The sequence below is a fragment of the Durio zibethinus genome, chromosome 25 (assembly GCF_047325235.1).
Source record: "Durio zibethinus cultivar Kanyao isolate XHJ-2024 chromosome 25, ASM4732523v1, whole genome shotgun sequence".
NCBI lineage: Eukaryota > Viridiplantae > Streptophyta > Magnoliopsida > Malvales > Malvaceae > Durio > Durio zibethinus.
The window spans coordinates 8364754-8392614 of record NC_143186.1 but is presented as its reverse complement, the minus strand read 5'-3'; the positions used below and the strand labels follow the sequence as shown (position 1 = coordinate 8392614).

The window sequence follows — 27861 nt, the reverse complement described above, 5'->3', positions numbered from 1 at the left end:
CAGCCTTCCCTCCACTTTCCATATACTTTGTTTAATTAATTTAATATTTATATTTATACAAAAGGAATCTTACAACTTTCTCTCCACTTTACATATACTTTGTTTTATTAATTTAATTTTTATATTTATATTGTATAAAATATAAAATATATTTACACGAGGAATCTTACGGCTTAAAACAGGAGGTCGATCCTTTTGTAGCGGAGGCAATTGCAGAAGTGGGAGCATTAGATTTAGCCTTTCCTTTGATATGGGATTTCAGACGATAGTACTAGAAGGAGATGCTTTGGCTGTTATAAAGAAGCTGCAGTCAGGGGAACCAGATTTCTCTCCCATAGGAATAATTATGGATGAGGTAAGAACCAAAGTGAAACGATTCTCTACTTGCTCTGTAATGCATATAAAACGAAGTGGGAATGGAGTAGCATATCAACTAGCAAAACGCGGCCTTGGGATTAATGGGATATGTACCGTACAGGATGTCCCAAATTTTAACATTATGTACTAGCAAAATCAGCTTAGATTTTATATCCGAAACCTTTATCAAATCGACACCTACCAAACCTCGTAAAGTAACTTTATCGGAAGGGGTAGCTCTCATTTTTTTTTTTTTTTTTGGAGCTGATGATACGATGTTAGTGTACTTTCCCAATTCTTTATCTACTCACCCACATGCCACAACTGAAACCTGAGAAATTCTATAATAGTCGCCTTGCTTCCTTCATTAAATATAATCGCAGTTAAAATGTAAAAGGGTCCATTAAGACTATCTCAGCTTCACCAGTAATTTCACAAGAATTCATGCTAGTTTATTCAATTCAAGTAGCAACATTATTGCAGCGATTCAAATTTAAGCCAAGAGCATCCTTGCCTTGCACCTTTATAAAGAATGGTGGAGCCCATCTTTTTCACAAATCCCAGCAGCCATGCTCTATGTTTTGCTAACCAGCCGGCTGCTCTATTGCCTTTGCAAGAGCAACAGAGTGACTGTTGAAGGTCTTGGCCAATGACAAGAAGCAAATACAAATAACCCAAGCCAAAGACTCCATTGCTCACTTCTCATGTCACCCAGTCCGCGTCACTCATCATAATCTCCTTAACTCCATAATCATTCACAAGCTCCAGCCTGGATACAAGATAGCCCATGGTTTCCAACATATGTAGTCCTATGACCATGACCAACTGTACTTTCTGTATTTCCTTGGCTTGACTGTTCCAAGTATTGCTTCAATATTTACCAAACTCAATGTTGTGGTTTCCATCTTTACTTGAGTTAGAGCACTGGTCCATTGGCTTCCCACCATCACTGCATCATATTATCTAGAATGCAAAAGGATTGTATTCATCTGAGATATCATTCAGTCTCTATAATACTTCTTTCCCACTCAAATACACCAGAGTTCTCTACATCTTGCAGTGATAACTCCCAAAAATCTGAAGACTTCCTCCAAAGCATATTTGAGATCATCAATAACAGTGTTTGGCAGGCATGAAGCTCATCAATCCTCTCCAAACCAGTCAGTTCAGACGAATGATCCTTCCATGGCTGGTCAAATGACCTGTATAAAGAGTACAACAAGGCATTTTAGTTTTCCTGGAAGCGCGGTAGCACAAATATCAAATGAACTTCATCAGGAAACAAGCAAGGAATATGTAGCATAAATAATAAAACCAAACATAACTTCATTCAATCTCCACCCCCGCACCCCCCTTTTATTTATTTGGAGGAAATATGTGTGTATGTGCAATTTACTAGTTAGTATAAAAGCACCCCAAGAATTCATATTGCAGCTCTTTGAATGAACAGCCATACATTCAGAATTTTTTCAAATACTTTCCATGGGAAAGAACCTAATAGTAAACGCCACCAATTCAAAAGTGCTGTCAATTTGATTTATCAAATAACTCAACAAATTAACAATATAAAAAAACAAACAAAAAAGGTTAAAGCTAACAAGGGAGTATGAGTAAGTCAGAATATTTGTCTAGGGCAGGAAATGAAGCTAGGTCTTCTGAGTAGGCTTTCCGGCTTTACTTATTACTTGCTTTAACCAAATCTAGCCAAATGTAAGATACGCTTCCCTAAGGAAACAAGCCCAAGCAGCCTGAAGTTGGTTTTAGTTTCATATTAAACAAACAATGGTCCCCTCTCTGTTTGAATCTGATGAGCGTGGGAATTGTTTTTTTTTTCAGGCTAATTTTTTTTCTTCCATCTGCAAATCAAAGAGTTGGATTATGGCATTTTGCTTTTTTTTTTCATCAAGGAAAAAAGTGAAAAAATATTGCCAAAATAACACCATGACCCAAGCTCAAGCTTGATAATCCAACAAGCCAAATACAAAGAGGATTAATGAAGCTAAGCTTGAGCTAAAGCCAGAGTCTGAAGATGCCCCAGCTATGATGAAGCCAGACCTCACTAAACAATTAATCAACTGAAGTCAGCCCAATTGCAGTTACCAAGTGTGCTATCACATCTTAACAAAACAGCAAATAAAATTATCATAAAAGCAAATATGGAGCGATTTACCATCTCCAAGCAGGATTCAATTCAGGGGGGCAGCGTATCCTTGAACACAGGGTCACCATTGAAGTCCTAAAGCCAAGCATGAAGTCCAATCCTGATTGAGCAGAAATCATGAAAAGGTTAGAAATGAATCAAAAAAGAATTCCATAAAAGCATAAAAATTATTTTGGAAATTGACGTACTCTCCAGGGAAATTTTTAGTAAACCCACTGATAAAAATAGTACCTTTATCCCAGGTAAGGAAAATAAACAATTAAGAAACGCTATAGCAGCTAAGGTTCAACATTACAAGCATACAAGTCAGACACCAGCAGATAGAGCCTCTATCCTTCAAGCCAAAATAGTTGACAGTGGCATTATTGGGTAAACCATATGTTTCTAAGTACACAAGAGCACCCTTAAACTAATTCAGAAGCCCTACAATCAACAGGGAATGGCTACTACATGCTTTCTCAAATTGTAAGAACGTGTTTTTTTTTTTTTTCCTCAAAGGCTATATCATTAATTAAGTATTGGGTTCAACTGAAACAAAAGGAAACATAATTGTAGTCACTCTCTTAACCCACTTGCCATTAAATTATATCACATTCATATTTAGGCCTATAAGTGCCCATTCCTGCCACACATCCACCAATGCCATAGAACACATGGATCTTGTATTCTGTTATCCGCTTCAACCATCATAAAATGCCAAAATGAATCCAGAAAAATGTTTAATATCCACCACCTGTCACTAAGTTCACAACATCTAGCATTAATTAGTGTTGACAGATTATGTATCAAATCATGATCAATTTCCTGATTTGTTGGGATTTATATTTCTGGTCTTTTATTTGTTTCTATGTTTGGATGATTGTGTCCTGATTTTGTGGGTTTCTTTGTACATATCAATTCCTCTATATATTTGGTGATTCTTTTTAATAAAATTACACTTAGAGAACATTGTTTTTTATCTCTGTTTTCATGGTATCAGAGCAAGGTTTGCTCTTGTTTTTTCTTTTCTGATGGCCAAAACAGCCATAACTGGTGCCTCTCAAGAAAGTAGATCAAAGGTAACTTCTGAACCAATTACTGCACTTACTCCAAAGTGCACAATTGCACAAAAAGGTAACTATCTCTCTGCTTTGGATGCAAAATCAGATTGTAAGAAGTCTTGGATTATAGATTCAGGGGCATCCGACCATATGTCTGGATGCCATGAATTGTTCTCAACATATAATCCATGTTCTGGAAACCTTAAGATTGCTAATGGATCACTATCCTCTATTGCTGGAAAAGGAAACATTAAAGTTTCTAATATGACACTATTTTCAGTTTTGCATGTTTCTAATTTAGCATGTAATTTAGTGTATTAGTAAATTGACAAAGGACTTGAATTATGCGGCAAAGTTCTACCCTTCATATTGTGAGTTTCAGGATTTACTTTTGGGGAGGATAATTGCCAATGCTAAGGAGTATGAAGGCTTGTACTACCTTGAGGATCCTCAACAAGTGAATAAATAAGCTTTGGCTCTAAATGGTAAATCTGTTTCTGTTTCTAGTGAAATTATGTTATGGCACAATAAATTAGGACATCCTAATTTTCCATATCTAAAAACTCTTTTTCCTTCTCTTTTTAAGAATAAAGATGTCCATTCCTTTCGTTGTGAAACTTGTCAACTTGCCAAACACACTCATGTTCCTAATCATCCATATAGATTTTCTAAACCTTTTTCTTTAGTTCATAGCGATTTTTGGGGACCTTAATGGGAAAACAACATAACTGGAACTAGGTGGTTCATGACTTTTATAAATGATCACACACGAGCTTGTTGGGTTTACTTATTAAAAGACAAGTCTGATGTTCAGGCAATTTTTCAGCTATTTCACAAAATAATTCAAACACAATTTCAAGCCCAAATCCAAATTTTCCACATAGATAATGAGAGGGAATACTTCAACTCAATTCTTGGTGATTATCTAAAAGAAAATGGGATTTTTCACCAAAGTTCTTGTTTTAACATCTCCTAACAAAATGGGGTTGCATTATGAAAAAATCGTCACCTATTAGAAGTTGCTTGTGCCATCATGTTTACTAATAATGTTCCTAAGTTTTTTTTTTGCAGGATGCTATTTTAACAACCTCATACTTAATCAATAGACTTCCAAGTAAAGTTCTCAATTTCAAAACACCATTGAACATGTTACTTGAATCATATCCACAAACTAGGTCGTTTACTTCTTTACCCCCAAAAGTCTTTGGTTACACATCTTTTGTTCACAACAAAAGTCCATCTCATGGGAAACTAGAACCTAAAGCCGTAAAATGTATCTTTATTAGGTACTCTCCTACTCAAAAAGGGTATAAGTGCTATTGTCCATCCACGAAACAAACGTTTGTCCCATTAGATGTCACATTCTTTAAAAATCCACCTCTGGGTATTGTACGAAGGTTTGGGGTAATCTTGTCAAATGGAGGAGCAAGAAACAGCATGTTGTTGCTCAAAGTAGTGCAGAAGCAGAATTTAGAGCTCTTGCACAAGGAATTTGTGAACTTATCTGGCTGAAGAGACTTTTGGGAGAATTGAAAATGATAGCTGAGTACCCTATGAAACTGCATTGTGATAACAAGGCTGCTATAAGTATTGCTCCTAATCCGGTGCATCATGATCAAACAAAGCATGTGGAAGTTGATAGGCATTTTATCAAAGAGAAGGTTGATATGGGAGTGATCTATCTGACCTATGTTCCTACAAAGCCACAAGTAGCAGATATCCTAATGAAGGGACTACATAAACCAAGCTTTGAGACTCTTGTTGACAAGCTGAGAATGATAAATATCTATTCTCTAGCTTGAGGGGAAGTGTTGACAGATTATGTATCAAATCAGGATCAATTTCCTGATTTGTTGGGATTTATATTTCTGGTCTTTTATTTGTTTCTGTGCTTGGATGATTGTGTGCTGATTTTGTGGGTTTCTTTGTACATATCAATTCCTCTATATATTTGGGGATTCTTTTTAATAAAATAACACTCGGAGAACATTGTTTTTTATGTCTGTTTTCATTTAGAAGAGTATTTAACCTGTTAGGTTGTCAACCAACACATCAATTGATTCATTTCATAAACCAAACCCAAATATCTATTCCCACCTCAATCCATGATGCCATATAGAGAAAATATTAATCAATTCTACTATACCTGCAAAATTGGAATCGTCAGAAAGGAGTAGGAGACAAAGTGCAGAGATGACTGATGGAAGAGCACTGCAATTTATGCCAAGAGACTGCTGGAGATAAAAGACTTGGGCTGCTAGCATCTCCTCAAAGTGAAAGCTACTTTTACTGCCTTCTTTATCCCCCTTTGCAACATATTCCAACAAAGACCAAAGAGTTTTCAAGTTTGATCTGTCTGAAAACGTGGCAGTCCAATCATTAAAATTCCAAGAAAGCTTCCCATGAATTATAGAAGCAGTTAGCCAGCGTAAAAGTTTCAATGTTAATGGCTCCTCATGTGATGCCTCCTCGGAGACTACTGGGAGGCAGAGACCAGATTCATTGCACTGAAACATTTTTCTAGACTTGGACTTCAAGGCAGTAGAAGTAGCCCACACAAGAAAACTTGAGAGCTTCTCTCGATTCTGCAAAATACATCCAAATTGAATTTATTGTTTAGTGAAGGGAACAAGGCAAATGTAGCACAATACTGGGAAAAAAAAAAAAGAAATAACATAAGAAAAAATGGATTGAAAGAACTCCTTTCTCTTTCCCTTTTTTTTTTTTTTTTTATTCTTTCCTTCTGTCTTCTAAGCCAGATATTGATTTAAAAAACTCAAAAACCGCATTAAACTAACTCAATAAGGTCAAAGTATTAGACAACTTGCTATATAGAGGCATAAGGTACTAATAGATAAGTAGCAAGTCAAGAAACAATAAATCCCACTTCTCTTTTATTCTTAGAGCCGTTAGGGAGTTGGTCAACAAAACTTATGAGTAAAAATGTTTTTCCTGTCCCCCATTTTAAAGAAAAAGAGATAAAAAGGGACCTTAATCAGCATAATTTATAATTTTACAAAACTATTTGACATGATAAAACCAGTCATAAAATTCTCCATCAGGATATATTATACAGATACATAAGTACATAATATTCATCAAAAAAGGTATATAAACAGAGAGAGAGAATAACCATGCAAAAAATGCCAACCGGAGGTGTGCACATAAGTATAGCTTCAAGCCCACACTCGGCATTTGCAGTACTTCCAATGCCATGTTCATTAACAGCCAGAGAGATTTCAAACAAAACCTCAAGTGATAGGGAAAAATGAGGCTGGTATATTTGCCTTTTGTGGGATATCTTTAGAGTTGATATGATAATCTGTAAAGTTGGATTGATGAAAGCAGCATATTCATTTGTCACCTTCATGCCACCAACAATAAGTTTATATAGATGAGATACAAGTTCCATCAGCTGTTCAAGGGCACAGCTTTGCAACCATTCACTGATATCTTTTGATGAAATGACCACATTAACAATCTAAATCAGAAAACAGAAAATTAGTAAATAAAGCATTTAAGTTAACATTTAGCATGTCCAGAGAAAATATGTGTCATTAAAGGGTCATACAACTATGAATAGTAATTTAAGTAATAGGACTATTTTAAGTAATATTAAGACGGTGAAATTCAAGCAGCATCCATATTGTTTGTCCTACCATAACTAATGGAAAAATAGCAATTTTTTTAAGAAACATTTTCCAACATAGAGCAATTCTGATAGTTCATATCAATGATGGCAAAGATGACAACACTAACTCAGTTTAAATCACAACGACAACCTTGAACTTTTGCTAAGTCAGAAATTGGTTTTATATGGATTGTGAAATAGAGAAACTACATTCACCTTGCAATACATGGATCACACACTCATTCATTTATTTTGATACTATTCCAAAGTTTGCAGTAAAAAAAAAAAATGTATGGCTAAATGTAAGTCTTTGAAAAAAAATATGTTTCCCATTTAGGTGGACTGGAGAAACTGCACTTAAAACCAATTTTATGGAACCTTACTAATCCCCTAAAACAATCAACAAGGACACAGCTTCTACTCTCTGATCTATGTGTCATTCATGAGGAATAGCAATTACGTACGTAAATGGTTACCTACTCTGTCCAAGGGCATAGCCACATAGTCTGAGAGTGGGTAAAATAACAGCATTCACCTTGCAAAAATTATAAATTGTATTAAATAAAATATTAACCTTAGTAAGTTAAGTAAAAAACTTAAGTGAATGGGGTCAAAAAGTAAATTTCATCTTCACTTAACGCTTCAGTTAGATAATTTTCTTTCAATTATAGGTATGACAGTCAAAGTAGATGTCGTAGTTCAGACTTTAATGTTTATAATAACACATTCTAAAAAAGGTCATTCACTGACCAACTTGAAAACCATATACAGTAACAGATTTTGGCTTATACCTGTTGAAATTCTTTCCCCTTAACTTTTTTGCCACCATACTTGCCCACTGTTCTTTCTCTTTTTATGTTTCTTTTAAATTATTTTGAATTTGTATATAAGCTACAAACTGTGATCCAAAGTCATGAGAGTAAAATGTGGCAAGAATTGACCCAAACTTGCCTAAAGGCCAAACCCAACATGACCTGGTCCGAACTAACTTCAAAGGCCAACAACCTAAACCTGACGTTGAGGGTGTGAATGAATGAGGAATTTTGAGATTCTGAGAGAAATTTAAAATGATGTCATTTTAAAATGCATCAATTTAAAATACAATATTTAAAATCGCGTTGTTTGAATAATTACTTTTATAATGAAATTTTGAGTATTGCAATTTGATCAAAACAATAAAAAAAGAAAAGTATAAAAGAAGAATAATGATGTTAGAGATAGAAAAAGAAAATATGGAAAAATATGGTATAAAAGTGTCACTAGATTTGTAAAAGAGTGCAGATGTTAGTGATAATATTAAAAAGATCAAGAAATATATTTAAAAATGAGTGTTTGTAGTAAGAATGTAAGAAAATAAAAGTTACATAAAAAAGGAAAGAGAATAAAAGTTTGTGTTACTAATAAAAAATAAGGAATTCACCAACGGTGTCATTTGAAATGAGAAATTTGGGCATTCAAAACCCCTTATCAAAATTCAAAGACTTTTGAAAATTCCAAATTTTATTTTCTGAAACAATGAAATATTATTTCTGGAATTTTAAATTCTTTCAACGAATGAAATCCCTCTTAATCCTCATCTAAATGCACTGAAAAATGAACCCGCAGAAACAACAAAAAAAAAAAGTCAAAACCCATAATGACCTGAAGTCCCAAACCCAGAATTCCAGACCATCTCAACTCAAACCTAACCAGACCCACCCTGCCCCCCAATTGTCACCTCCAGCTAAAGTGGCAACAGACCATTGGGAACTTTGGGATTAAATCATTCAGCAGAATCTGGAAGAGAGACTATTTATCCTTTACAGACATTTATGATTCATAACCATACAAGAAAAGAGAGTGAGCAAGAGATGACGAACAAGGGAAGTCAATTTGGAGAAAGGAATTTGCTATAGATCTCTGCAGAATTTTCAGAGACATCATCTCATAATTCTCAAGAAAAGCTTAAAAAAGTCGTGCCTACATGATAACCTCCTTAAAAGCATGAAACAAGACCTAGTTATTCATAATAAAGTAGGCATAGTCATCAAGATAACTGAAAGCCTCAGAATCAAGGCCAAACACATGGTGCTAATGATGATAAAGAAGGGAGAAAGCAGAATAGGGGCCTAAAAACTAGATGTCATGAATTTTGAAGGAAATAAAATCCTTAAAAAATTTCAAGGGAAAAAGGCCAGCATCTTAAAAACTGTAACATACAAGAAGGTTCCAGCACATGTCAATGCCAAACGTTATGGTCCAAAGGTCATTTTACCAAAATTAGCAAATATATATATATATATATATATGAACAAAGGTTTGCAAAGAAACAACTATAGAGCATTTAAAGAATATTTCAAAGAAACACAAAGATAGAGCTATAAAAGGTAATCGAAAAATCCAGAAACCTTCACATCACACCCAGCATTGAAATCAATGCTACAAAAGATTTTATTCAAGAAAAAAAAAGAGATAGAGCTGTTACAAGCTAGAAAGTAGAAAATTTGGAAATAAAAGCAGAAAATAACAAAGATAAATAAATTAATCCGCATACAGGACACTGTTAATAAATTGTAGAATCAAGTGGAAGCAGGTAACTACCTCTATAACCACAGCCAGCTCGGTTAAGAAAATTTTCTTATTATCTCCAAGCAGCACTCTGCCATAGGTTGAGAGAATAGATGACAACCACGAAAACAGACTGCACTGTTCAACCAGATAATGAGCCATTTTATGAAACTCCACAGACTTTTTTAGTATCTGCAAAGCAAACAAGATAAAGGGACTTATAAGGCAAGCTCATCAACAACAGTACCAAATCTGGTATTAAAGTAACTTTGGCATCCACATTTTTCAAGCATAGAATTTGTTCCACTTACATTGGCAGTAATTGTTGAACTTAAATGATATTGAATAAAGGAAAGAAGACTAGTTAAGATTAAAAGCAACAATCTAATATCATCTCTGAAATGATAGACTACCAGCTTAAAAGATTCACAAGATAATGGGCCAATTTGACATCTGAGTTTGTCACAATGGTAGCAGTCTGAACATAAAGATCGAGAAGAACAAACTGATAGAAAAATTCATAGAGCATTAGCACTAAATTACAATACACTTATAGCATCATCATAAATCCAGAATCAGCATCAACAAAATATATTTCCTCTGTTCCAAAATAATCCTCCTTCTATTTTTGGGATGTCTCAAGAATTGCTGCAACCGAAAGCCAAAGGCTAATTATCTTGTAGATGACACATATTATGGTAACATATTTATCTCAATTAATCATTATTTATGTCCCTACAATTAAAAATACCATATCTATATTGCCTATTGTTGTTTCATATTTATTTCTGATAGCCCCACTGTGTATGACTCCCATTAACAATATGGCAGCATGAGATTCTTATTATTGTTATTATGATTAGCTTTTTCCATGACTAATTGAATGAACCAGAAGAACAAACAAGAAAACTCCGGCTAGCAGGAGAAATGATGTAACCGTAGCTTGATTGGCTGACTTCTCAACTGTAGGATTCATTAAGGAGAATCCTTTTTCTAACCTTAACCTATCATAGGGAACTCAAATGTTCCCAACCATCCTCCATGCCACACAAATTCAGTACACATTTGATTGAATAGATAACTTTCATCAGATCAATCATATTAGCTGAAGGGGGAGCTCCTTAGGTTCCTGGTAAAACCATGAAATAATGTATTAAAATTGTGGACTTGGCATTAAATCCACCTTGAAATTTCCCATACTATGTCAGCAATTTTGACACATTGTGTGATTCTATTGGGGAACCTAAGAAACTCCACCTAAACCTTACATTTATCCCAATAATATGATATAAATTCTTACTCACATCTTCATTTAATTAATATTTTGGCTCATTTTCACCTCACTTTTTTCTCTCTAAAATTGAATCTCTCTTTAGTCTCTTCAAAGCCCTACCTCTAAGCCTTAATCACTCGGTTTCCATTCATTTCCCATTACATCATTCATCCCATATTTAGAATATTCAAACCACCAAAGCTTTGTACAAGTACCATACCAATACAAAACCTAATTCTTCTTCACCTGTCACCACTCACCACACTTAAGTTCTTCCAGGATTGCCCAACTACTGTCTTCTTTCCCTTTGATATATATAACACAATCTAAACTTTAAAGAACCCTAAACCACAAATATCAAACTTCCAATACACGCTTCTTTACTAAAACCGTTCATCAACTTCATATAAATAACCTATGTTACTCAATTTCTTATAGTTTAGAACTTAAATATACTGCCAATCATAATTAGTGTGAACTTATTTAATATTTTCTTAATCCTCAAGCTCTTTCAAAGCAGAAATATATAGGGACATAGAGACCCAAATCAAATTAACAATAAGAATATAGTATGATTGTATCAGTGACAAGATGATAATGTGTGAAAACTAAATTTACAGAAAAAGTGACAAGGTTCAACATTTTCAAGAAACAGGGCAATGAAAATAATAGGCTAATGAAAATATGATACAGGAGTATATAACAAAACAGACAACCAACCATAACAGCCTAAATATTACCTGAAGAATTAGTTTCTTTGACTCAATATCTGAAAGAGGGGAAGCATAAAAACTCATCAGAGTCTCTAGAATAGAGCTCCTGATATATAACCAAGCATCATCCTCTAAATTAAGCCCTGCATAAGCTAGGCGAAGTATCCAGAGCCGCTGTGCCCTAAAGTTAACAGCTTTACTATGGAAAAAATCATGGAATAAGGGTATTTGCTGCAAACACAAATGAAGCATACAAAGAGTTAGTTACCATATAAAGTAATAATTAGAAAAGAGAAAGAAATTAGAAGAAGCATATTTAACAAAAGGTTTTCGGCATTTTGCAAAACTTGGTGATAAACAAGTACCTTCATAGTTACCCTAGAAGAGTCCATCAAAAGCTTATTTAAGGTTGAATAATGTTCATGTAAAGGATCCAATAAAATCTGCGATGTCTCTGCAGAAAAAATAGCTACAACAGAAGGGATTCTTTGCCATGGTTCCTCTATTCCATTTTGCATATACATCAACAACAGGTGAAGTCGCATAACATCTTTTTTCTTCTGACACCCCTGCAATAATTAATTTGAACCTTGGATAAAAATTTCTTACTAAAAATTCTATGCAATTAGCAAACTTACGCACAACAATTAGTCAGTAAAACATAATATCCAATGTTGATAATATCTTAGCCAATTAACAGCTTAAGTTCTAGTCTACATTCAATTACCAATGTTTAGGGAATCCACTTCCAGAAAGAATTATTAATACAGGGAAATCTCATAATTTTCCAAATTTCAAGCATTGTGGAACCATTGAACTGAAACAGGCAAAATTGTGAGACAGCCAAGGAGTAACTAACTAAGAGGGGCAATTTACTTTATAAAAAGGTTTATCAGTTAAACTTATGTTAATTACTTTTCAAAGTAATTATGTTTCCCTGTGCTGGTGAGAAGCAAGATGATTCGAATTGTGCGAACTTCATCAGACTGTTCATCAGCCAAAAAAAAAAGATCTGACACAAGGTTTGCTTTCTGCCTGTCTGTAAAGACTACACTTTGAAGGCAACATAATTTTGCAAGCCACTTAGAAGATCATTTCGATAAAAACAAAAAGGACACATTTATGATCAAAAGCTTAAGGTATGTGGAGAAAATTATGATAATTATAAAACCCTAACACTTATTCTCCCTTTGAAAATTTTTATAAGACACACACATATCTACAACTATTACTCTATAACTATTAAGAGGACAGATGTTAAACCACCATAGAGAAAATTTTGGAAAGTGATTTGATGTGTTGAGAGAAAATGCGTGTATGATAAAAGTGCACACAGAAGAGGCATTGGAGACGATGCAAGCTGCAGTTTGTGGAAAAACCCATGTTGAGAGACTTGCCATGAAGCAAGGTGGCTATGGATAGACTCTTTTCCCCCAAGAAGCAAACTATGTTTTACAGAACATCTCACCTTGATTGGTTCTCTATTAATATCAATGGTAGGTAAATGAGAAGTTTGGTGAAAGGAACTGACCTATGTTTGCAAACATGATGTGGGAAAACACTTATTTACAGCTGGTTGTAATCTTGTAATCTGTATATTTATAATTGTATCTCTAGAATTAAGTATTTGTATCCCTAAAATTAGGATAGACAATCCCTCAATTATAGGATTAGTGTTTTAAGAAGATTTAGTTCCCTAGTTTAACCGCTAGTTAGTTGTATATAAACCTAACATTCTTGTATAATTCTCAATAAGCAGTTTTCCAACATACATTTAGTTTCCACACTGATTTATTTCTTAGTTTTCCACATGGTATCAGAGCTTTAGGCTCTTCTTGGGAAGCAAAATTTTCAGCCTTCATTGCCGACTTTTTTAGGCCTTCATTGCCGAATCCTGTTTAGGCCTTCATTGCCGAACCCTTTCAAAGAAAGATATCACTACCACCCAATTTGAGGAAATGTTAACTGAAAAAATCACTGGAGTACTACAGATGTCTCAGAAACAAGGAGAGTTCGATAGGGAAGAGATTGAAAAGCTGAGAAACTTATTGAAAATCCTTGAAAAGCCTACTGTGGTATGTTCTTTGGGTAAGGTTTCTAGTTCAAGTAAAGCTTCCGGTTCTCATGGATTAAATGTCTCGGCTAAGCCTATTACGAGTTCTTAGGTCATTGACTCAGGAGCCACAGACCACATGACACATTCCTCACAAAAGTTTAATACATATAACCTATGTCCTAGTAATAAGAAAATTGTTGTTGCAGATGGTTCACTTACCACAGTGGCAGGATTAGGAGATGTTCAAGTTAATCCCTTGTTTGTTCTCAAAAATGTTCTTCATGTTCCTAGATTGTCTACTAATCTGATATCTATACAAAAACTTACCAGAGATATGAATTGCAAAGTAACTTTTTATCCCACTTATTGTGAATTTCAGGACCAGAGTTCGGGGAAGATGATTGGACTTGCTAAGGAGAAGGATGAACTATACTATCTTGAGACATCAAATAACACAAGTAGTATTAAGAATAGTTTACCTTTGTCATTTCTTTCTGAAAAATCTTCCAATAAAGACAAAATCTGGCTTTATCATTTTCGTCTTGGACATCCTTCTTTTGGAACCTTGAGAAACATGTTTCCTTCTTTGTTCAAAGGATTAAATGTCGAAGATTTTCATTGTGATGTTTGCGAATTTGCAACGCATAGACGTGTATCTTTTCCAATCAGTAACAAAAGAAGTTCTACTCCCTTTTACTTGATTCATAGTGACATTTGGAGTCCCTCTACAATTCCTAATATTTCTGGTGCGAGATGGTTTGTTTCATTCATAGATGATTGTACCAGGGTCTCTTGGGTTTTTTTACTTAAATCCAAATCATATGTGAATAGTGTGTTTTTAAGCTTCCAAAACATGATCCAAAATCAATTTGGAGTGAGAATCAAGAGATTTAGGTCTGATAATGCAAGAGACTACTTCAACCAGAGTCTATCTACCTATTTCCAAAAAGAGGAGATTATCCATGAGTCATCTTCTGTTAATACTCCACAACAGAATGGAGTGGCAGAGAGGAAAAACAGCCATTTACTAGCCACAACCCGAGCCTTTCTTTTTCAAGCAAATGTACCTAAATTTTATCGGGGGGAAGCTGTTCTCACTGCCACACATATTATAAATAGGTTACCTTCAAGGGTTTTGGGATTTAAAACTCCTACGGAACTACTCTCACAATTTTATCCCAACCTCAATACCACAAACAATCTCACACCTAGGATATTTGGTTGTATATCATTTGTTCATGTTCACAGTCATAATAGGGGAAAGTTGGATCCAAGAGCGATTAAGTGTATTTTTGTGGGGTATTCTTCAACTCAAAAAGGATATAAGTGCTATCATCCTCCTACAAAAAAATTCTGTGTCTGTAGATGTCACTTTTGAAGAAAATAAACCATTTTTTACTCAACCTTATCTTCAGGGGGAGACTTCATTCATGGAAGATAAGGATAAAGACTTCTTTTTGCTTGATTTACCCCCTTCTTCAACATTTACACCCATTAATTCTTCTGAGTCGAAACCTGTTTCTGCTGAGCCCAAGTCAAACACTGAATTTGAGTCTGAACCCATTCCAAACACGAAAGATGTGACAAAAGATAATATTGTTCTTGATTCTATGAAGGAATTACAAGTGTACTCAAGAAGAAAAGTTCCAGATCCTGAACCAGTGCCAGTCCAAGAACCTGATCCTAAATCTGGAAATGAGGTAACTACAGTTTTTGACTCTGTTTCTCAAAAGGAGCATGAATCTCCTAAAACTATAACTAGTGATTATGATCTGCCTATTGCCATTAGGAAAGGAACCAGAGAATGTACCAAACATCCACTATACCCAATCTCTAATTTTGTGTCATTTGAAAAATTCTCACCATCCCACAAAAATTTTCTTGTGAGCCTAAACACTATTTCTGTTCCAACTACATTATCCGAGGCATTATCTAGTGAGAAATGAAGGCAAGCCATGAAAATAGAAATGGAGGCCTTAGACAAAAATCAGACATGGGATCTGGTAGAGTTGCCTAAAGGAAAAAATCCAGTGAGGTGTAAATGGATTTTCACTGTAAAATACAAGGCAGATGGTACTGTTGAAAGGTATAAAGCCAGGTTAGTGGCTAAGGGCTACACTCAAACCTATGGAGTGGATTACCAGGAAACCTTTGCTCCAGTTGCCAAGATGAATACAGTTAGGATTTTGTTATCATAGGCTGCAAATTACAATTGACAGCTTCAACAATTTGATGTAAAGAATGCTTTTCTACATGGTGATTTGGAAGAAGAAATATATATGAAGGTTCCACCGGGATTTGGAAGTCATCTAGAAGCAAACAAAGTATGCAGGCTGAAAAAAGCTTTATATGGCTTTAAACAGTCCCCTAGAGCTTGGTTTGGGAGATTTGTCAAAGTGATGCTAGCAATGGGATATAAACAAAGTCAAGGAGATCACACATTGTTTATCAAGCACTCTGATTCAGGGAGAGTCACAGTTCTATTAGTGTATGTTGATGATATAATTGTAACTGGAGATGATGAAAAAGAGAGAGAATCTCTAAAACAGTGTTTGGCTAGAGAATTTGAGATAAAAGAGCTAGGGAGATTGAAGTACTTCTTAGGAATTGAAGTAGCTCACTCACGGCATGGTATTTTCATCTCACAACAGAAATATGTGATGGATCTTCTGAAGGAAACTGGGAAGCTTGCATGTAAACCTGCAAATACCCCTACAGATCCTAATCATAAAATTGGAGAAGCTAATGAAGATGCTGCTGTAAGTAGAGAGATGTACCAAAGATTAGTTGGAAGACTCATTTATCTCTCACATACTAGACCTGATATAGCATATGCTGTGAGTGTGGTAAGTCAATTTATGCATAGTCCTAACGAAGTGCACCTACAGGCTGTCTACCGTATATTGCACTATTTGAAGGCCAATCCTGGGAGAGGTATCTTATTCAAAAGAAATTTAGAGTTAGTTCTAAAAGCATATACAGATGCTGATTATGCAGGTTCAGTAACTGATAGAAAATCACCTCAGGTTACTGCACTTTCTTAGGTGGTAATCTTGTGACTTGGAGGAGTAAAAAACAGAATGTGGTGGCAAGATCAAGTGCTGAAGCAGAGTTCAGAGCAATGGCTCAAGGAATTTGTGAACTACTATGGTTAAAGATTATCCTAGAAGACTTGAAGATCAAGTGGGATGGACCAATGAGACTCTACTATGATAACAAGTCTGCAATAAGCATTGCACACAATCCTGTGCAACATGATAGAACAAAATACATTGAAGTAGACCGGCATTTCACAAAGGAGAAACTAGACAGTGGGTTGATTTGTACACCTTATGTATCAACCAAGGGTCAACTTGCAGATGTGTTGACTAAAGGTCTCAGTAGTGCAACATTTCAAGAAATTATTTCCAAGCTGGGCATGAAAAACACCTATTCACCAGCTTGAGGGGGAGTGTGGGAAAACACTTTTTTACAGCTGGTTGTAATCTTGTAATCTGTATATTTATATTTGTATCTCTAGAATTAAGTATTGTATCCCTAAAATTAGGATAGACAATCCCTCAATTATAGGATTAGTTTTTTAGGAAGATTTAGTTTCCTAGTTTAACCGCTAGTTAGTTGTATATAAACCTAAGATTCTTGTATAATTCTCAATAAGCAGTTTTCCAACATACATTCAGTTTCCACACTGATTTATTTCTTAGTTTTTCCACACATGATATGGCTCATAGAGAAGTGGAGGAATAGGGCTATTTTAGCCAATGATAAGAGTTCTAGGGATGGAAAAATTGGAGATCCTAGGATAAGTTATTAAAGAATATCTCACCAACTCCATGAGCACAGACAAAAAGGATCCTAGATCAGAAATCCTTCTCCATTCAGTTAAACCAGATTAGGTTGGGCTTAAACTCAACTTTGGTGGTAGCTAGAATTAAAAAACGAAGCTTATGAAGATATTAGAGGGGAATGGGAGAATTGGATAGAAGGTTTTACTTGCTTCCTTGGAGATTGTTCAATTGACCTTGCTGAACTTTGGGGAACAAAACATGGAATTTAAATGGCCAAGAGTATGGAGCTGGACAGAGTGGAAATTGAAACTGATTCATTAAGCTCAGTGCCTATGATCAAACAACCCACCCAACTCAAACATCCTCTTTCCCATATCATCCAACCCACCAAAAATCTCTTGAACACCAAATGGACATGGAGACCTTTCAACATCCCTTGGCAAAAGACTTTCATTTCAGACTGGCTAGCCAACAAAAGATTATTTAAACACCCCAGAATCTAGATTTACCAGCAAGCTCCAGACAATCTGAAATCTCTCTTGCTTGCTGACATTGTGGGAGTTGGGTATCCCAGACTAGTTTAATTGTTATTGCTCAGGACCATTGGCCCTCCATTTTACCATAAAAAAGAAGTGCAACAATAACTGATATACAAAAAATTAAACATTCCAGTACCTCCAGTGAAATCTTGAATCTTGAAAGAACTTCATATGCCAATTTTCTCATCCCAACATCAAGAGAAGACATGCTTACAAATGCAACTGCAAGCAAGCCTAAACCAGCAAACTCGACCGGTTCAATATAGCCTGCCGACAAACTATGAATTGAAAAGCGCATGATAAAAACAGGATCATATCGCTGTATTTTTCCAGCACCAGGAGAAGGTGGCTGCAAATATTGAAATTATAAAAATTATCTGTGTTATAGCATAATCATTACATGAAATACAAATGCTAGAGCAACAGAACAAAACTCAAGAGGCATAGACTACACTAACCAAGGATATACCTTAATCACGTCCTTAAGATTATCTGTTGGAAACTTGTTCAAGGATAAAGGCTCATCACTAGCAGTTCTATCAAAAGGAAAGTGCAGCACTGTTGCGGCACATACTTTGGGTTCAACCAGAAGATTCTCCCTGTACTTAATTTTTCGACCCTCTAGAACTACTTCAGTATCAGTGATGATATCAATAGAAGCATTATGCTCCAGCCCACGTTCTTTTTTTACTTTCATAGCAGCACTGCCCCAAAGGTAATCCATTTCTGCAATATATTTAGATTCCGATGAATCAATTGACTCAATTTCATTCATCAGACTGTATATCTCCAAGTCAATTTCACCAAGTGTTGCACCATAAGAAGACAAAAGCAACAAATGCAATTCTTTAAGATTTATGCCATTATCATTTCTAGAATCAAAAGCAGACTGATCAGTGCCAGACTGGAGAAGTGTTCTAAGTAACTTAAGAATTTCTAACTGCTTCACACACATCACAGCTGCTTCCTGGTCATCCTTGCCATCATTCATATTTGAAGAGATATGAGGGATAACAAGCAACCTCAGAATACTAGACATTGGCCTAAAAAAGGTACCGGTCTCCGAGACAGATGATTTAGATATAGAGTGAATCATAGGGCCAAACTGAGAGTGACCAAGCAACATTTGGAGGCATAGAACACGTGAAAATTTTCCCTCTGACAGCAATATGAGGATGCTTCGTAGAATTCTCAGTGTATTGGAATCTTCAAATCTATGAAGGAGGGTGGATCTCATTAATTGTTCTACAAAAGGAATAGATTGCAACTGAATTAGATAACCGTGCATTTTTCTGGTCAGTTGAAGAATATTTCTCAAGATGAAAACTTCCAAATATCCGTACAAGCATAAGCAATCCCCACTATTTGCTATTATTGATTTGGAATACTCTGGAACTAAAGGTAATTTCTTAACCATCCATTGCCATGCACCCACTAAAGCATTCATAAAATGCATTCTTGATGAGTCTGCTTTATTAGATCCCAATATTAATGAAATTTCCTTCAAGCCTCCATCTGTTTCTTCTGGCAGAAACAGCTCTTTATCGTCTTCCGGAAATAACAGCATCCTGCAGAATGATATTTTGGCAACAACTTTACTAATATGGTTCAATGACTTGTTAACTGAACTAAAATCCATTTCAGTAACATTGCAATCAAGCAGTTCTTCATGTGTAGCAGAACTAGCAAAAATGGAATTAAAAAGCTCCAATCGCTTTTTCAGTTTGAAAGAGTCTCCACTTAACAAAAAGTGATATCTCAACAAATTAATTGCTTTCCCCAGAAGACTTCCATCAACCAGATTAAAAAGTTCTTCAGCAGAAGATGGCAAGAACTCACTGTATTCCTCCTGAAATATATCTGTGGACACAAAGCTGTTCCAATGCACGAAACCGTTCAACAGCAACCTTGAATAAAAGGATGGTATGCTTTTAAAATGCTGGTAAAAATTCGTCTTAAATTTCACAAAAGCTGAATTTAGCAATGATAAAGCAGCAGGAAGAAGCATCATAAAATCCTGATCTGAAAGGGCATAGCCAGAGACTTCTTTCATCAGAAAACCATTGGAAAGAAAATTTCTGTTTAAGATACTTAAAAATAATTGCCCAAAGATTGATAGATGCAGGGGACTCATCTCAATAAGAAGATGCAACAGTTTAGCTTTTCCAATGCTGGTTCTAGAAATGCAATGAGAAACTATTTCTACTGGAGTGCTCATTATAACCCTTGACATTAATGCACTTGATGGATGAAGTGCACCATGATGCGTGTTTTTTTGCCTATACACAGAACTAACAGCTCTAACAGCTCTTAGCAAACACATATCGGCAAAATCCAATTTGAAATTACAGGCAAATTTACAAACTTTAACATAGATATCCTCCAACAGGTTAACATCAAAAGTCTTCTCTTCCACTTCCCATAAGAAATCATATGGTGCTCTCATTATTAGAGGCTGCTCCAAATAAGTGGACAAAACTTCAAAAGCACCACCAGCAATAGAAAAACCAACAGACAGAGCAGACATTACATGAAAATTTTCAACTGTCAGTTGATTCACATTAATTCTACTAAACATCCAATTCCCCAATTCAAGAAGCCCAAAAGGGGATATAAATCGAATCAAAGCATGTAAAGCACAAAATGATGAGAGAAGTGGCTGCAAATCTCCACTAGCACTGCACACGTCAAACCTGTCCCTCAGGTCTAGAAACAGCCTTTGTACCAGGGAACTGAAAGCCCTCTGAAATGTCCTCCTTGGCCCATCTTCAATGACAGAATAATGGCTTTTTGAAAAATATAAGTAGTACTCTAAAGTTGCAGTCAACAGATCCAGGACATGACGATCTAATTTATGAAGTCTCTGGCTAGATAAACTCAGAAAAGTCTCCAAACCATTCCCTAAGAGTCCTGTTGTCACCAGACTCACCTCCTTATTACAGCTCAAAGGGCAAGTCAGCGATGCTATCACTGCCGGATGACATAAGATGGTTTCTGCCACTTCTCTTATGGTTTCTGCTGACAAAGGAACATCACTATCCATTAAACATTCAAAATCAGGCTTTAAAGCCAACAGTTGGGAAAACATATCCTTTACAAGAATCAAGCACATATCAGAAAGTTGTTCCAGTTCAGTTAACTGTTTGCTTCTATAAGAAACTCGCACACGATAAAACCAAAATAACACAAGGCGCAGACAGGAAATGGGCCCATCACTAGTCCATTCTGACCTCTTAGCCAAAAGCAAGTCCTGCACCTTGGAGTGCTCCGATAAATAAAGGGCATCAGTGCTTATAATTGCAGAAAATAGCACGTGAAATGGAATCTGCTTCAAAAACAAACTAAATGCTGTGGTAGCTGATTGTATCGTATCTAAATCAATGTTAGAAATCATTCCTTCAGCATCATCATTGCCTTGTTGATGGATCCTTGTCAAAGCCATTTCCAGACCAGGAAAAAACACCTCAGGCCATAAATTAGAAATACCAACAAAAAAATTTTGCTCACTAAATATTAATGATGATAAAAGTAGGACAGCTACACCAAGCTTCAGAGAAATAGTCATTACCAAAGGAAAATTCATTAATATATCCTCAGGTGCCGCACATAACGTTGCAGAATAAAAGGCCTTAACTATTCCACTTAGTTCACCTTGATGCTCATTTCTAATAATTTTTTTCACTTCACAAAGTGTATTTGCAAACGAATTATCATCAAGGATAGCAGTTTTGTCAATTGAAAGATAGCAATGAGGTCGTGGATACAAAGCATTTTGTGAAAAGTACAATAAGCTCTTCAATGGCCTCCACTCACAAAAGAAATCCCCAGAATCATAAACCATGGAACAGCGATCACCAAGTCCCTCAGACAAAACTGATTGAATTAAATCAGACAAGAGTGCTGCATCTACCTAAAATTTCAGTTATCTTAGAAAATCACATATAGAAAGTTTTCTAGCATAAGCTAAGTGCAAAATATGTACCTGTGTCTGCAAGAGATACTTCAATGTATTGCACACATACAATGATATCATTGACTTCTCAGATAATGAAAAGGTTCCGGATGAGGAATTGAGCAATCTTAGACATTTATTGAGGGCACATATAATGAGAAGGCTAAAGTTAGGTGATATACCTGCAGAACATGAGCAGTGGCTTCAATAAATAATACTGCCATTTATCTCAAATTTTGAGGGACAGAAAAATCTTGAACCACAGATCAAAGTCTCCTCCCAACTTATTTTACATATTTTTTAAAAGAAGATTTACTTTTAAAAGTATTAGCAAAGTCACCATAATTTTAAATTTTATCAGTGAAACCTTATCAATTGACACAAAATCTGACAGTCTCAAAACATCTAATGTCTTAAACCCTTAAAAGATTATCTAGATGTTGAGTAATTGATATTTCTACTATCAAATACTAAACCGGAACCAATTTTCTGCTAAGCTTGTTAGTAAATATTGCTAGTTGCAGAATCCAAAAAATGGCATGCTCTTGCAATAAATGCAATAACTTTATCAACCTCATATAAGTTGTTACTGCCCAAACTAAAGAAGAAAAATTGCAGCTATGGTAATCAGGTCATAAAAGCTGATCTTGGTCTTAAAGTATTTGTCAATAAATTGAACAGGAATTAGGAATACTTTGCATAGAGTTAAATATTAAGAATAACTAAAACAGACAGAGCAACAGAAAGAGAAACAGAAAGAGCAATAACAGAACTACTAAGGCAAAGACTGAGTCCTGCATATAATAGACCATTATCTATTTATTTTGTAATGCTATAGAGCTACCAAACTGTTCACGAGGGCAAATTTTTGCTGTAAAAAAATTTATATATGTTTTAAGCTCACGGCATCTCTCAAAAATTCTTGAAATAGCTGAAAGATGGAACAGCTTTGTTCACCAAATTCTTGAAATACTGGAAGAGAAGGGAAGCAAAAGTTCCCCATTTGATTGCAGATCATTCAATATTTGAACAAGCAATCTCAATGACAAACAGCTTAAAGCAATATAAACCTTGAAGTTTAATGCATCTATTACTAGAATCATAAATATACAAACTCCCCTTGTCTCTTTATGTTTGTTGCCATTTGACTTTTATGTACATTAATGAAAAAAGAAGCCTTAACTTTAGCAAATTTTTTATTAAAATATTAAAATTTTTATAACATTCATTTATAATGCTTTTTAATACAAAAGGTTAAAAACATATAAAAATAAAAATTGCAAAAAATAAATTTGAAATACTTAAAGAGTATTGGGTGTTCAAAAATGGAAAAGGAGCAATTTTGGGATACCCCAACAAGGAAAGCTGGACAACGAAAATTAGACAGAAGAGTACGTCCTATTAGTAACTACAAATTCCACTTACAAAACTATGTATGCAAATATAACAATGTAAGGTCAACAAAAGGATATAAATTACTAGCTACCTTTAAAGCCTTTTAAGCGGGATATGTAACGCCGAAATATATCCCAATGTTTGAACAGATTATTCCCAATGGTGGAAATAGCATCACCTAAGAATGAGACAACAACTGCAGAAAGGCTCTGCAGCACTTCCACTCCATGCCCCTCAACAGAGGATTTATTTCTGCCATAACCTGGCAAAAATAAGAACCATGCATCAATTTCACACGGGTTTCTGTCAAAGGCACCAGTACTCAACATAGCTGCTCTTGCCAGTAAATATGCTTGATTCTTTATGTCACTATTTGGTGAAAGAATTAGCAAGTTAACGAACATCTGCAGATGCTTGTACATCAGCAATGGGATTCTATTAAATTTTCTGTTCGCTGGAGACCATCCTATGTATTCTATTAGCAAAGACAGAAGAGAGCGCTGAAGATCTATTGGCAATGCTGATGGACTGCTCAGAAGATTCATGAAGAAGTCAAATGATCCCTCTAATACAGTAGGTAGAGCCTGCTGCACAAAGTAAAAGAAAAAAAAAACTATTTTAGAACTAAATTACAGTAGAGATCATTCACTTTAGAAGTCAAAATAAAAAAGAATGATAAGCTTCATTTTTCCTCAAAAATGATAGTATAGGTTGATGTATAGAGCTAATCCATGGCACTCATTTAGTGCCTTGACTGGAAACTTCATTATGCAAAAGGATGCTGCTAAGAAAAACCAAACATCCATTAGAATATTTGCTCTGCCAGTTGAACATGTGCATTTTGGTGACATATCTCTCAAACAAGGTTCTATGAATTGGAACTTAAAAGATACATATTCAAAGAACTGAAACTTACAAGATAAATCTTGAGAGTGTCCAGAAGCTTAGAGTAGAAATACATCTCCGCATCTTTTAATTCCATAATAGGGCTGGAGGATAGGTCTAAACCCCAAATTTCTGAAATGACATTCAAAAATTCCTTTTCAGTGCCCAACACATCTGTCACATGTGCATCTGCAACCATGTCATGATCCTCGGGCAAAGCAATGTCAGGACCAGAGGTTATCCCACCTACAATAATGTCTGAATCCTCCTTTGAAACACCAGCTTTCAATTTCTTTAAACTGCTGTTTTCTGAAAATGTTTCTAAACCAGGTTTCCTCTTCAAAGAAGGAATTCTACCGTGGGTACCCAGCGAAGAAAATAGTGTCAACAAGACCTGTGTATTAGGGAGCAAAGTTTGAACCTCATTCTGAATATCTCGCTTCAATGATGCCCAACTTTCCATCATCTGATTCCTCACACAAGAAATGTGGCTCAAAGAACTGATGAAGGAATCCAACAACTTCAACTCCTCCAAAAGAACCCTTAAGGCTCCATGCTTCACAAGAAAATCAGAGTGAAGCAAACCCTTGGTGACTACAGATCTGCTGAGTGGACGAGGACATATGCAATTAATGATATTCTGCACATCTACACTATCAAAGGAAGGTGGATCATGAGACTTAGCGTCAAAGAAACCAAATGGATTTCCCATGGCCACAGAGGAAATCAAGCTTGCAGCCAGAGAAACAGTAGAAAACCTGCAAGTGCTTCAGTTACCACTAATAAATGCAGTAATATAGGAAACAGTATTAACAAGGATAAAGGGCAGGATCTTATGAAAGTGATGAGGAAAACTGACCAAGTAGGCGATGCATGATCTTCAACACTGTATGGGAACTCATTCATATAAGCTGCACCCAAGGATGGTCTCCCCCTAAGAGTAGCCAAAAGTAAGTCCTTATGATAGCCAATCTCTGTTGCTTTTAGCTTTTTCATGACCCCCAATAATCTCTTTGGATTACCCTTTAATGGATTAGGATGTCTCTCCAAATCAGGCATCAACCCATTAGAAGGATCTGTGCATACCATAAGAAGAACAGTGTAGGCCAATTCTGCAGCAACTCCCCCATTCTCCCTTCCAGAAATGTTTACCAGCTGTTCTAAAGTAACACTGCCAAAGAGAACGCTCCTAAGACCTGGGGGCACTAATGACTCTTCTGTGAGAACCCTATCACGCAATGTAGCCAAAATATATGAAACAGTTTCATCATCATCATTCCCAAGGCATCTCAGTACACCAGAATACATTTCTCTCTGTTGCAAGATCCACCTCAACAACCCCGGCTTCCCCATCTCCAAAAATGACATAGCAAACCCAACAAATGACTTTCTAGTCGAATATTTTTTCTTATCAATCTGCTTTCTTTTTTTATACTCTGAAAGCTTAGAAAACCCCTGGAGTTTAAAATCAAATTTCCTGGCAACCTCAGAAGCCAAGCCTGAACCACGCCTAATAACCGATCCCATCAACAAAAGTGCAGCATTTTGACGCTTCCCATCTTTACTATTCAATTCCTTATAAACATCCTCCAACTTTTCATCAACAATCAATCTAGCAAACTTATCAAGCACCCTACTCACACCCAATTTATAATTGTATCTTCTCCCCTCAGGATGACTCAAAATAGATGAAATCAAAGATAAAACATAGGACATTCCAGGTTTCCCCTGTCGAAGCTTCCAAGCTTCTAGAAGCTCCGACAAGGAAGGAGAAGTCCGAACATAAAGATGAAGCAATTCAGCTCCAGCATCAGTTTTGAGCAACTTAACAAACTCTTTGGTAGCATCTGAAAACAATTTGATTTCAATAGAATTGATCTTATGCAATAATTCTTTCAATTTAGCTTCCCGAGACGACTCAAAAACAGATGTTTCAGGAACTCCTTCCCCTTCTTCTTCCTCTTCCTCTTCCTCTCCCCCTCCTTCAAACTCACTTTCAGTATCATTATCACATTCCATAACTGCAACTAAACGATAACAAAATAAATAAATAAATAATGACAATAATTCAAACCAAATTTCATTATTAGAAAAACCCAGTTATTACAGATATTATTATAATTATAATTAAAAAGAACAGAGCAAAAACTAAACAAAACCAAGAAAAAATTTAAAAAAAAAAATTTTCCAAATAGTCATTGAAAATTTCTATAAAGAAAAAATGGGAAACAAAGAAGATGTTATACCTTGCTTATTAGAGGCAGAAATGGGTTCCTCCATTAAAGGGCAAAGTGAAAAAAAAAAACCGAAGCCGCTGAAATAAACTCGACGGTTTTGCCACTCTGTGTCTAAAATTGCAGAGTAGGGTTTAAGAAAGAGAGGGTTTAGGTTAAGGGCCCGCCGGTCTCCTTTTTTTTTTTTTTTTTTTTGGGCTGGGCTAAACTTCTTCGTCTTCGGTTTAGAGAGGTCCAATAACTTTAATAGGAATAAACAATATGACCCAACAAACTTTCTTAGATTTCCTACTTTTTCCACCTGTTTTTCATTTATGAAAAAAACAAGTTTTTTTTTTAATTTATGGAAAGGAACAAAACAAATTATAATTTAAGTTCTTTTAGTTATAACTATAATCAAATATTACATTAATAATTGAATAATCAAATCATAATAATTGAATAATCAATTAATTAACAAACTAAAACATAACTAAATAACTAAGCTTAGATACAATGAAACTTAAATCAAACCTTATTTTGGACTAACACTTTGTATTAATTTAAAAATAATTGCTTTTGACAATTATTTAAATATACTTAGGACAAACACATGATATTATATATTTTATCAAATACAATTAACATTTCAATAACATTAATAATATTAATTTTGTATAGAATGGAGGAAGATGGCGTGTCCACGTGCTACCCCTCTATTCCTCCATTTTTTTATTTTTTATTTTTTGTTAAATATATTTTTTTTATTTTTATTTGTTTTTAATTAAATAAATTTTATTAAAAAACAGCCTATGAAAATAGAAATGATGAAACAATCCACATTTAATTAATTTTAATTTTTTTAAAAATATTTATTTTTTTAAAATAAATACAATTACATTCATTTATATATTATCATCCATTAAAATTTGATATAAAAATATTACTTCTCTTATATTTAAAATTTAATTTGAAAAAATGAAAATTATCTCGTGACTGAAAGCAAGTCTAATTCTAATATTATTATATTTGAATTCATCAATGCTTTTACAGTAACTTTTTGACACATCATTGATTTCCTCTCAATCGATATGGCAATTGAAAGGCATTTTGTTAAGGTTGAAAGCCATGGCGAGATTAAACAAAAGCTTCTTTCAGCGTTAAGAAGGAAAAAAAAAAAAAAAAAAAAAAAAAAAACCTCCCTTGGGAATTATGGGAGTAAATTTTTCCTTAACTTAGTCCAAATATCTCATCCAGCCTATATATATATATAATTAAGTTTCCGGTAGGGGCGACTCGTCAAATGTGTTA

The 27861-nt window shown here is 35.1% G+C and overlaps 1 protein-coding gene across 7 annotated transcripts; it reads right to left on the bottom strand.

Annotated features, from left to right (window-relative positions):
• Positions 1-696: 696 nt before the first annotated feature.
• Positions 697-26701, bottom strand: LOC149511584 (uncharacterized). 7 transcript variants are annotated; one of them, XR_016333838.1, is made up of 15 exons: positions 26584-26701; positions 25197-26364; positions 24369-25095; positions 23544-24039; positions 22088-22239; positions 18575-22015; positions 18242-18454; positions 12088-12291; positions 11750-11953; positions 9770-9928; positions 7670-7724; positions 6692-7039; positions 5705-6143; positions 2528-2618; positions 697-1559 (listed from the first exon to the last, which is right to left on the bottom strand). XR_016333838.1 is itself a non-coding variant. In XM_089754825.1 (14 exons), the coding sequence occupies exons 1-14, from the start codon at positions 26615-26617 to the stop codon at positions 1355-1357; spliced, it is 7875 nt and encodes a 2624-aa protein (XP_089610951.1). In that variant the 5' UTR covers positions 26618-26699; the 3' UTR covers positions 697-1354. The 7 variants fall into 7 exon arrangements, 6 of the variants coding, with proteins under 6 accessions (XP_089610951.1, XP_089610952.1, XP_089610949.1 ...); XM_089754825.1 differs by lacking the exon at positions 7670-7724 and having other exon boundaries at positions 25197-26358; positions 26584-26699; XM_089754826.1 differs by lacking the exon at positions 7670-7724 and having other exon boundaries at positions 23544-24036; positions 25197-26358; positions 26584-26699.
• Between the last annotated feature and the right edge of the window lie 1160 nt (positions 26702-27861).